At 47.1% G+C, this 12,763-nt stretch overlaps 2 protein-coding genes across 2 annotated transcripts in view; both read left to right on the plus strand.

Moving 5' to 3' along the window:
- Window positions 1-12,763, plus strand: part of LOC306774178 (uncharacterized protein) — a gene marked incomplete at its 5' end in the record, with an annotated part of 644,048 nt that overhangs the window by 288,963 nt on the left and 342,322 nt on the right. The window lies entirely within an intron of this gene.
- The window catches only part of LOC306773875 (ATP-binding cassette sub-family C member 4-like), a gene marked incomplete at its 3' end in the record, with an annotated part of 45,929 nt that continues 40,815 nt past the window's right edge, over window positions 7,650-12,763 (plus strand). The window contains exon 1 of the mRNA XM_079263819.1: window positions 7,650-7,827. Coding sequence (XP_079119945.1) covers window positions 7,721-7,827 — 107 coding nt within the window. The 5' untranslated portion in view covers window positions 7,650-7,720. The remainder of the gene's footprint in view (window positions 7,828-12,763) is intronic.

A 12,763-nucleotide genomic window follows, 5' to 3' on the forward strand; every position in this document is an offset into this window, starting at 1 on the left:
AATCTCCCGTTCCATCTCATCACCATGAGAATCTCCCGTTCCATCTCATCACCATGAGAATCTCCCGTTCCATCTCATCACCATGAGAATCTCCCGTTCCATCTCATCACCTTGAGAATCTCCCGTTCCACCTCATCACCATGAGAATCTCCCGTTCCATCTCATCACCATGAGAATCTCCCGTTCCATCTCATCACCATGAGAATCTCCCGTTCCACCTCATCACCATGAGAATCTCCCGTTCCATCTCATCACCATGAGAATCTCCCGTTCCATCTCATCACCATGAGAATCTCCCGTTCCATCTCATCACCATGAGAATCTCCCGTTCCATCTCATCACCATGAGAATCTCCCGTTCCACCTCATCACCATGAGAATCTCCCGTTCCATCTCATCACCATGAGAATCTCCCGTTCCACCTCATCACCATGAGAATCTCCCGTTCCATCTCATCACCATGAGAATCTCCCGTTCCACCTCATCACCATGAGAATCTCCTGTTCCATCTCATCACCTTGAGAATCTCCCGTTCCACCTCATCACCATGAGAATCTCCCGTTCCATCTCATCACCATGAGAATCTCCCGTTCCACCTCATCACCATGAGAATCTCCCGTTCCACCACATCATGAGGAGAATCTCCCGTTCCACCTCATCACCTTGAGAATCTCCCGTTCCACCTCATCATGATGAGAATCTCCCGTTCCACCTCATCACCTTGAGAATCTCCCGTTCCACCTCATCACAATGAGAATCTCCCGTTCCACCTCATAACCATGAGAATCTCCCGTTCCACATCATCACCATGAGAATCTCCCGTTCCACCTCATCACAATGAGAATCTCCCGTTCCACCTCATCACCATGAGAATCTCCCGTTCCATCTCATCACCATGAGAATCTCCCGTTCCATCTCATCACCATGAGAATCTCCCGTTCCACCTCATCACAATGAGAATCTCCCGTTCCACCTCATCACCATGAGAATCTCCCGTTCCATCTCATCACCAAGAGAATCTCCCGTTCCACCTCATCACCATGAGAATCTCCCGTTCCATCTCATCACCATGAGAATCTCCCGTTCCATCTCATCACCATGAGAATCTCCCGTTCCACCTCATCACCATGAGAATCTCCCGTTCCATCTCATCACCATGAGAATCTCCCGTTCCACCTCATCACCATGAGAATCTCCCGTTCCATCTCATCACCATGAGAATCTCCCGTTCCATCTCATCACCATGAGCATCTCCCGTTCCATCTCATCACCATGAGAATCTCCCGTTCCATCTCATCACCATGAGAATCTCCCGTTCCATCTCATCACCTTGAGAATCTCCCGTTCCATCTCATCACCATGAGAATCTCCCGTTCCATCTCATCACCTTGAGAATCTCCCGTTCCACCTCATGATGAGAATCTCCCGTTCCATCTCATCACCATGAGAATCTCCCGTTCCATCTCATCACCATGAGAATCTCCCGTTCCATTTCATCACCATGAGAATCTCCCGTTCCATCTCATCACCATGAGAATCTCCCGTTCCATCTCATCACCATGAGAATCTCCCGTTCCATCTCATCACCTTGAGAATCTCCCGTTCCACCTCATCACCATGAGAATCTCCCGTTCCATCTCATCACCATGAGAATCTCCCGTTCCATCTCATCACCATGAGAATCTCCCGTTCCACCTCATCACCATGAGAATCTCCCGTTCCACCTCATCACCATGAGAATCTCCCGTTCCATCTCATCACCATGAGAATCTCCCGTTCCATCTCATCACCATGAGAATCTCCCGTTCCACCTCATCACCATGAGAATCTCCCGTTCCATCTCATCACCATGAGAATCTCCCGTTCCACCTCATCACCATGAGAATCTCCCGTTCCATCTCATCACCATGAGAATCTCCCGTTCCATCTCATCACCATGAGCATCTCCCGTTCCATCTCATCACCATGAGAATCTCCCGTTCCATCTCATCACCATGAGAATCTCCCGTTCCATCTCATCACCTTGAGAATCTCCCGTTCCATCTCATCACCATGAGAATCTCCCGTTCCATCTCATCACCTTGAGAATCTCCCGTTCCACCTCATGATGAGAATCTCCCGTTCCATCTCATCACCATGAGAATCTCCCGTTCCATCTCATCACCATGAGAATCTCCCGTTCCATCTCATCACCATGAGAATCTCCCGTTCCACCTCATCACCATGAGAATCTCCCGTTCCATCTCATCACCATGAGAATCTCCCGTTCCATTTCATCACCATGAGAATCTCCCGTTCCATCTCATCACCATGAGAATCTCCCGTTCCATCTCATCACCATGAGAATCTCCCGTTCCATCTCATCACCTTGAGAATCTCCCGTTCCACCTCATCACCATGAGAATCTCCCGTTCCATCTCATCACCATGAGAATCTCCCGTTCCATCTCATCACCATGAGAATCTCCCGTTCCACCTCATCACCATGAGAATCTCCCGTTCCACCTCATCACCATGAGAATCTCCCGTTCCATCTCATCACCATGAGAATCTCCCGTTCCATCTCATCACCATGAGAATCTCCCGTTCCACCTCATCACCATGAGAATCTCCCGTTCCATCTCATCACCTTGAGAATCTCCCGTTCCACCTCATCACCATGAGAATCTCCCGTTCCATCTCATCACCATGAGAATCTCCCGTTCCATCTCATCACCATGAGAATCTCCCGTTCCACCTCATCATGATGAGAATCTCCCGTTCCACCTCATCACCTTGAGAATCTCCCGTTCCACCTCATCTTGATGAGAATCTCCCGTTCCATCTCATCACCATGAGAATCTCCCGTTCCACCTCATCACCATGAGAATCTCCCGTTCCACCTCATCAAGATGAGAATCTCCCGTTCCACCTCATCACCATGACAATCTCCCGTTCCACCTCATCACCATGACAATCTCCCGTTCCACCTCATCACCATGAAAATCTGCCGTTCCACCTCATCACCATGAGAATCTCCCGTTCCACCTCATCAAGATGAGAATCTCCCGTTCCACCTCATCACCATGACAATCTCCCGTTCCACCTCATCACCATGACAATCTCCCGTTCCACCTCATCACCATGAAAATCTGCCGTTCCACCGCATCACCATGAGAATCTCCCGTTCCACCTCATTACCATGAAAATCTCCCGTTCCACCTCATCACCATGAGAATCTCCCGTTCCACCTCATTACCATGAAAATCTCCCGTTCCACCACATCACCATGAGAATCTCCCGTTCCACCTCATCACCAAGAGAATCTCCCGTTCCACCTCATTACCATGAGAATCTCCCGTTCCACCTCATCACCATGAGAATCTCCCGTTCCATCTCATCACCATGAGAATCTCCCGTTCCATCTCATCACCATGAGAATCTCCCGTTCCACCTCATCACCATGAGAATCTCCCGTTCCACCACATCATGAGGAGAATCTCCCGTTCCACCTCATCACCATGAGAATCTCCCGTTCCACCACATCATGAGGAGAATCTCCCGTTCCACCTCATCACCTTGAGAATCTCCCGTTCCACCTCATCATGATGAGAATCTCCCGTTCCACCTCATCACCTTGAGAATCTCCCGTTCCACCTCATCACCATGAGAATCTCCCGTTCCACCACATCATGAGGAGAATCTCCCATTCCACCTCATCACCATGAGAACCTCCCATTTCACCTCATCACCATGAGAATCTCCCGTTCCACCTCATCATGATGAGAATCTCCCGTTCCACCTCATCACCATGAGAATCTCCCGTTCCACCTCATCACCATGAGAATCTCCCGTTCCACCATATCATGATGAGAATCTCCCGGTCCATCTCATCACCATGAGAATCTCCCGTTCCACCTCATCATGATGAGAATCTCCCGTTCCACCTCATCACCATGAGAATCTCCCGTTCCACCTCATCAAGATGAGAATCTCCCGTTCCACCTCATCATGATGAGAATCTCCCGTTCCACCTCATCATGATGAGAATCTCCCGTTCCACCTCATCACCATGAGAATCTCCCGTTCCACCTCATCACCATGAGAATCTCCCGTTCCACCTCATCAAGATGAGAATCTCCCGTTCCACCTCATCACCATGAGAATCTCCTGTTCCACCTCATCACCATGAGAATCTCCCGTTCCACCTCATCAAGATGAGAATCTCCCGTTCCACCTCATCATGATGAGAATCTCCCGTTCCACCTCATCACCATGAGAATCTCCCGTTCCACCTCATCACCATGAGAATCTCCCGTTCCACCTCATCACCATGAGAATCTCCCGTTCCACCTCATCAAGATGAGAATCTCCCGTTCCACCTCATCACCATGAGAATCTCCTGTTCCACCTCATCACCATGAGAATCTCCCGTTCCACCTCATCAAGATAAGAATCTCCCGTTCCACCTCATCACCATGACAATCTCCCGTTCCACCTCATCACCATGACAATCTCCCGTTCCACCTCATCACCATGAAAATCTGCCGTTCCACCTCATCACCATGAGAATCTCCCGTTCCACCTCATCAAGATGAGAATCTCCCGTTCCACCTCATCACCATGACAATCTCCCGTTCCACCTCATCACCATGACAATCTCCCGTTCCACCTCATCACCATGAAAATCTGCCGTTCCACCGCATCACCATGAGAATCTCCCGTTCCACCTCATTACCATGAAAATCTCCCGTTCCACCTCATCACCATGAGAATCTCCCGTTCCACCTCATTACCATGAAAATCTCCCGTTCCACCACATCACCATGAGAATCTCCCGTTCCACCTCATTACCATGAGAATCTCCCGTTCCACCTCATCACCATGAAAATCTCCCGTTCCACCACATCACCATGAGAATCTCCCGTTCCACCTCATTACCATGAAAATCTGCCGTTCCACCGCATCACCATGAGAATCTCCCGTTCCACCTCATTACCATGAAAATCTCCCGTTCCACCTCATCACCATGAGAATCTCCCGTTCCACCTCATTACCATGAAAATCTCCCGTTCCACCACATCACCAAGAGAATCTCCCGTTCCACCTCATTACCATGAGAATCTCCCGTTCCACCTCATCACCATGAGAATCTCCCGTTCCACCTCATCACCATGAGAATCTCCCGTTCCACCTCATTACCATGAAAATCTCCCGTTCCACCACATCACCATGAGAATCTCCCGTTCCACCTCATCATGATGAGAATCTCCCGTTCCACCTCATCACCAAGAGAATCTCCCGTTCCACCTCATTACCATGAGAATCTCCCGTTCCACCTCATTACCATGAGAATCTCCCGTTCCACCTCATCACCATGAGAATCTCCCGTTCCACCTCATCACCAAGAGAATCTCCCGTTCCACCACATCACCACGAGAATCTCCCGTTCCACCTCATTACCATGAAAATCTCCCGTTCCACCTCATCACCATGAGAATCTCCTGTTCCACCTCATCACCATGAGAATCTCCCGTTCCACCTCATCAAGATGAGAATCTCCCGTTCCACCTCATCACCATGACAATCTCCCGTTCCACCTCATCACCATGACAATCTCCCGTTCCACCTCATCACCATGAAAATCTGCCGTTCCACCTCATCACCATGAGAATCTCCCGTTCCACCTCATCAAGATGAGAATCTCCCGTTCCACCTCATCACCATGACAATCTCCCGTTCCACCTCATCACCATGACAATCTCCCGTTCCACCTCATCACCATGAAAATCTGCCGTTCCACCGCATCACCATGAGAATCTCCCGTTCCACCTCATTACCATGAAAATCTCCCGTTCCACCTCATCACCATGAGAATCTCCCGTTCCACCTCATTACCATGAAAATGTCCCGTTCCACCACATCACCATGAGAATCTCCCGTTCCACCTCATCACCAAGAGAATCTCCCGTTCCACCTCATTACCATGAGAATCTCCCGTTCCACCTCATCACCATGAGAATCTCCCGTTCCACCTCATCACCATGAGAATCTCCCGTTCCACCACATCACCATGAGAATCTCCCGTTCCACCTCATTACCATGAAAATCTCCCGTTCCACCACATCACCATGAGAATCTCCCGTTCCACCTCATCATGATGAGAATCTCCCGTTCCACCTCATCACCAAGAGAATCTCCCGTTCCACCTCATTACCATGAGAATCTCCCGTTCCACCTCATTACCATGAGAATCTCCCGTTCCACCTCATCACCATGAGAATCTCCCGTTCCACCTCATCACCAAGAGAATCTCCCGTTCCACCACATCACCACGAGAATCTCCCGTTCCACCTCATTACCATGCAAATCTCCCGTTCCACCTCATCACCATGAGAATCTCCCGTTCCACCTCATCACCATGAGAATCTCCCGTTCCACCTCATCACCATGAGAATCTCCCGTTCCACCTCATCACCATGAGAATTTCCCGTTCCACCTCATCACCATGAGAACCTTCCACCTCATCACCATGAGAATCTCCCGTTCCACCTCATCACCATGAGAATCTCCCGTTCCACCTCATTACCATGAGAATCTCCCGTTCCACCTCATCACCATGAGAATCTCCCGTTCCACCTCATCACCATGAGAATCTCCCGTTCCACCTCATTACCATGAAAATCTCCCGTTCCACCACATCACCATGAGAATCTCCCGTTCCACCTCATTACCATGAAAATCTCCCGTTCCACCACATCACCATGAGAATCTCCCGTTCCACCTCATCATGATGAGAATCTCCCGTTCCACCTCATCACCAAGAGAATCTCCCGTTCCACCTCATTACCATGAGAATCTCCCTTTCCACCTCATTACCATGAGAATCTCCCGTTCCACCTCATCACCATGAGAATCTCCCGTTCCACCTCATCACCAAGAGAATCTCCCGTTCCACCACATCACCACGAGAATCTCCCGTTCCACCTCATTACCATGAAAATCTCCCGTTCCACCTCATCACCATGAGAATCTCCCGTTCCACCTCATCACCATGAGAATCTCCCGTTCCACCTCATCACCATGAGAATCTCCCGTTCCACCTCATCACCATGAGAATCTCCCGTTCCACCTCATCACCATGAGAACCTTCCACCTCATCATGATGAGAATCTCCCATTACTTGGTCCAATATCAAAGCCTTTGTACAAATTGATTATCCACCATTACTTGTATTTGCTTAGTTTGTTTTCTAATCCTCATATTTTTTCAATATCTTCAGATTTTGTGAGGTTTACATAACTTATATATAGGCATTGATAAACTATTGTACCTAGTAAAGTGGCCTAACAACTGCAAATATATTTATTTTTCTTAAGGTTGTGTTGACTAATGTTAATTTACATTCTAATAAACACATTCAATTTTAGATTTGATCTGAGGGGATTGGATTTTAAAACTTACATTAAAAGTAGATTATTAAAAAACAGAAGAGAGAGATTTAATCAATCCCTCCTGGCTGAACCGACACTTTCAGCCAATAGCGCACCCGGACAAATTCCCTTCAGCCAATCAGATTTGACAGGGGGCGGGGTTTCAAGGTAGCCCTTTCCTTTTTGTCAGAGTAGCTCGCGTGCAGAACCTTACATAACGCGGCGTGGAGGAACCGGTCCTTCCGTAACATGTGTTTACTCCAGCCTTACATAGCCGACACCAGCAGCTTGTAGCGGGCCAGAGGACACCATGGACCAAGACATGAAGACTAAGCCGGCCACCGTGGACCAGGTCCCCAGAAACATGAAGACTAACCCGGCGGCCACTGCCAACATCGTGTCCAAGATATTCTTCTGGTGAGTCGCGGTGACACGTGCTGCTGGTTTAGCGGGGATTTAAACACAGTCAGATGAGCTGAAGTACTTTCTTTTACACTAATATAGTATTTACAGGCATAGTACAGGTGTAGTACAGGTGTAGTGTAGATGTAGTACAGGCGTAGTACAGGTGTAGTGTAGATGTAGTACAGGTGTAGTACAGGTGTAGTGTAGATGTAGTACAGGCGTAGTACATGTGTAGTGTAGATGTAGTACAGGTGTAGTGTAGATGTAGTACAGGCGTAGTACATGTGTAGTGTAGATGTAGTACAGGCATAGTACAGGTGTAGTGTAGATGTAGTACAGGCGTAGTACAGGTGTAGTGTAGATGTAGTACAGGCATAGTACAGGTGTAGTGTAGATGTAGTACAGGCGTAGTACAGGTGTAGTGTAGATGTAGTACAGGCGTAGTACAGGTGTAGTGTAGATGTAGTACAGGCGTAGTACAGGTGTAGTGTAGATGTAGTACAGGCATAGTACAGGTGTAGTGTAGATGTAGTACAGGCGTAGTACAGGTGTAGTGTAGAAGTAGTACAGGCGTAGTACAGGTGTAGTACAGGTGTAGTGTAGATGTAGTACAGGCGTAGTACAGGTGTAGTGTAGATGTAGTACAGGCGTAGTACAGGTGTAGTGTAGAAGTAGTACAGGCGTAGTAGAGGCGTAGTACAGGTGTAGTGTAGATGTAGTACAGGCGTAGTACAGGTGTAGTGTAGATGTAGTACAGGCGTAGTACAGGTGTAGTGTAGATGTAGTACAGGCGTAGTACATGTGTAGTGTAGATGTAGTACAGGTGTAGTACAGGTGTAGTGTAGATGTAGTACAGGCGTAGTACAGGTGTAGTGTAGATGTAGTACAGGCGTAGTACAGGTGTAGTGTAGATGTAGTACAGGCATAGTACAGGTGTAGTGTAGATGTAGTACAGGCGTAGTACAGGTGTAGTGTAGATGTAGTACAGGCGTAGTACAGGTGTAGTGTAGATGTAGTACAGGCGTAGTACAGGTGTAGTGTAGATGTAGTACAGGCGTAGTACAGGTGTAGTGTAGAAGTAGTACAGGCGTAGTACAGGTGTAGTACAGGTGTAGTGTAGATGTAGTACAGGCGTAGTACAGGTGTAGTGTAGATGTAGTACAGGCGTAGTACATGTGTAGTGTAGATGTAGTACAGGTGTAGTACAGGTGTAGTGTAGATGTAGTACAGGCGTAGTACATGTGTAGTGTAGATGTAGTACAGGTGTAGTACAGGTGTAGTGTAGATGTAGTACAGGCATAGTACAGGTGTAGTGTAGAAGTAGTACAGGCGTAGTAGAGGCGTAGTACAGGTGTAGTGTAGATGTAGTACAGGCGTAGTACAGGTGTAGTGTAGATGTAGTACAGGCGTAGTACATGTGTAGTGTAGATGTAGTACAGGTGTAGTACAGGTGTAGTGTAGATGTAGTACAGGCGTAGTACAGGTGTAGTGTAGATGTAGTACAGGCGTAGTACAGGTGTAGTGTAGATGTAGTACAGGCATAGTACAGGTGTAGTGTAGATGTAGTACAGGCGTAGTACAGGTGTAGTACAGGTGTAGTGTAGATGTAGTACAGGTGTAATGTAGATGTAGTACAGGCGTAGTACAGGTGTAGTGTAGATGTAGTACAGGCATAGTACAGGTGTAGTGTAGATGTAGTACATGTGTAGTGTAGATGTAGTACAGGTGTAGTGTAGATGTAGTACAGGCATAGTACAGGTGTAGTGTAGATGTAGTACAGGCGTAGTACAGGTGTAGTGTAGATGTAGTACAGGCGTAGTACAGGTGTAGTGTAGATGTAGTACAGGCGTAGTACAGGTGTAGTGTAGATGTAGTACAGGCGTAGTACAGGTGTAGTGTAGATGTAGTACAGGTGTAGTGTAGATGTAGTACAGGCGTAGTACAGGTGTAGTGTAGATGTAGTACAGGCGTAGTACAGGTGTAGTGTAGATGTAGTACAGGCATAGTACAGGTGTAGTGTAGATGTAGTACAGGCGTAGTACAAGTGTAGTACAGGTGTAGTGTAGATGTAGTACAGGCGTAGTACAGGTGAAGTGTAGATGTAGTACAGGCGTAGTACAGGTGTAGTGTAGATGTAGTACAGGCGTAGTACAGGTGTAGTGTAGATGTAGTACAGGCGTAGTACAGGTGTAGTACAGGTGTAGTGTAGATGTAGTACAGGCATAGTACAGGTGTAGTGTAGATGTAGTACAGGCGTAGTACAGGTGTAGTACAGGTGTAGTGTAGATGTAGTACAGGCGTAGTACAGGTGTAGTACAGGTGTAGTACAGGTGTAGTGTAGATGTAGTACAGGCATAGTACAGGTGTAGTGTAGGTGTAGTACAGGCGTAGTACAGGTGTAGTGTAGATGTAGTACAGGCGTAGTACAGGTGTAGTACAAGTGTAGTGTAGATGTAGTACAGGCGTAGTACAGGTGTAGTACAGGTGTAGTGTAGATGTAGTACAGGCGTAGTACAGGTGTAGTGTAGATATAGTACAGGCGTAGTACAGGTGTAGTACAGGTGTAGTGTAGCTGTAGTACAGGCATAGTACAGGTGTAGTGTAGATGTAGTACAGGTGTAGTGTAGATGTAGTACAGGCGTAGTACAGGTGTAGTACAGGTGTAGTGTAGATGTAGTACAGGCGTAGTACAGGTGTAGTGTAGATGTAGTACAGGCGTAGTACAGGTGTAGTGTAGATGTAGTACAGGTGTAGTGTAGATGTAGTACAGGCATAGTACAGGTGTAGTACAGGTGTAGTGTAGATGTAGTACAGGCGTAGTACAGGTGTAGTACAGGTGTAGTGTAGATGTAGTACAGGCGTAGTACAGGTGTAGTGTAGATGTAGTACAGGTGTAGTACAGGTGTAGTGTAGATGTAGTACAGGCGTAGTACAGGTGTAGTACAGGTGTAGTGTAGATGTAGTACAGGCATAGTACAGGTGTAGTGTAGATGTAGTACAGGTGTAGTGTAGATGTAGTACAGGTGTAGTACAGGTGTAGTGTAGATGTAGTACAGGTGTAGTACAGGTGTAGTGTAGATGTAGTACAGGCGTAGTACAGGTGTAGTGTAGATGTAGTACAGGTGTAGTACAGGTGTAGTACAGGTGTAGTGTAGATGTAGTACAGGTGTAGTACAGGTGTAGTGTAGATGTAGTACAGGCATAGTACAGGTGTAGTGTAGATGTAGTACAGGCATAGTACAGGTGTAGTGTAGATGTAGTACAGGCATAGTACAGGTGTAGTGTAGATGTAGTACAGGCATAGTACAGGTGTAGTGTAGATGTAGTACAGGCATAGTACAGTTGTAGTGTAGATGTAGTACAGGCGTAGTACAGGTGTAGTGTAGATGTAGTACAGGCATAGTACAGGTGTAGTGTAGATGTAGTACAGGCGTAGTACAGGTGTAGTGTAGATGTAGTACAGGCATAGTACAGGTGTAGTGTAGATGTAGTACAGGCGTAGTACAGGTGTAGTGTAGATGTAGTACAGGCGTAGTACAGGTGTAGTGTAGATGTAGTACAGGCGTAGTACAGGTGTAATGTAGATGTAGTACAGGCATAGTACAGGTGTAGTGTAGATGTAGTACAGGCGTAGTACAGGTGTAGTGTAGATGTAGTACAGGCGTAGTACAGGTGTAGTGTAGATGTAGTACAGGTGTAGTACAGGTGTAGTACAGGTGTAGTGTAGATGTAGTACAGGCATAGTACAGGTGTAGTGTAGATGTAGTACAGGCGTAGTACAGGTGTAGTGTAGATGTAGTAGAGGCGTAGTACAGGTGTAGTGTAGATGTAGTACAGGCATAGTACAGGTGTAGTGTAGATGTAGTACAGGCGTAGTACAGGTGTAGTACAGGTGTAGTGTAGATGTAGTACAGGCGTAGTACAGGTGTAGTGTAGATGTAGTACAGGCGTAGTACAGGTGTAGTACAGGTGTAGTGTAGATGTAGTACAGGCGTAGTACAGGTGTAGTGTAGATGTAGTACAGGCATAGTACAGGTGTAGTGTAGATGTAGTACAGGCGTAGTACAGGTGTAGTACAGGTGTAGTGTAGATGTAGTACAGGCATAGTACAGGTGTAGTGTAGATGTAGTACAGGCGTAGTACAGGTGTAGTACAGGTGTAGTGTAGATGTAGTACAGGCATAGTACAGGTGTAGTGTAGATGTAGTATAGGCATAGTACAGGTGTAGTGTAGATGTAGTACAGGCATAGTACAGGTGTAGTGTAGATGTAGTACAGGCGTAGTACAGGCATAGTACAGGTGTAGTGTAGATGTAGTACAGGCGTAGTACAGGTGTAGTGTAGATGTAGTACAGGTGTAGTACAGGTGTAGTGTAGATGTAGTACAGGCGTAGTACAGGTGTAGTGTAGATGTAGTACAGGTGTAGTACAGGTGTAGTGTAGATGTAGTACAGGCATAGTACAGGTGTAGTGTAGATGTAGTACAGGCGTAGTACAGGTGTAGTACAGGTGTAGTACAGGTGTAGTGTAGATGTAGTACAGGCGTAGTACAGGTGTAGTGTAGATGTAGTACAGGTGTAGTGTAGATGTAGTACAGGCGTAGTACAGGTGTAGTGTAGGTGTAGTACAGGCGTAGTACAGGTGTAGTACAGGTGTAGTGTAGATGTAGTACAAGCGTAGTACAGGTGTAGTACAGGTGTAGTGTAGATGTAGTACAGGCGTAGTACAGGTGTAGTACAGGTGTAGTGTAGATGTAGTACAGGCGTAGTACAGGTGTAGTACAGGTGTAGTGTAGATGTAGTACAGGTGTAGTACAGGTGTAGTGTAGATGTAGTACAGGTGTAGTACAGGTGTAGTACAGGTGTAGTGTAGATGTAGTACAGGCATAGTACAGGTGTAGTGTAGATGTAGTACAGGCATAGTACAGGTGTAGTACAGGTGTAGTACAG

This window comes from Telmatherina bonti (assembly GCF_933228915.1).
Source record: "Telmatherina bonti genome assembly, chromosome: 24".
NCBI lineage: Eukaryota > Metazoa > Chordata > Actinopteri > Atheriniformes > Telmatherinidae > Telmatherina > Telmatherina bonti.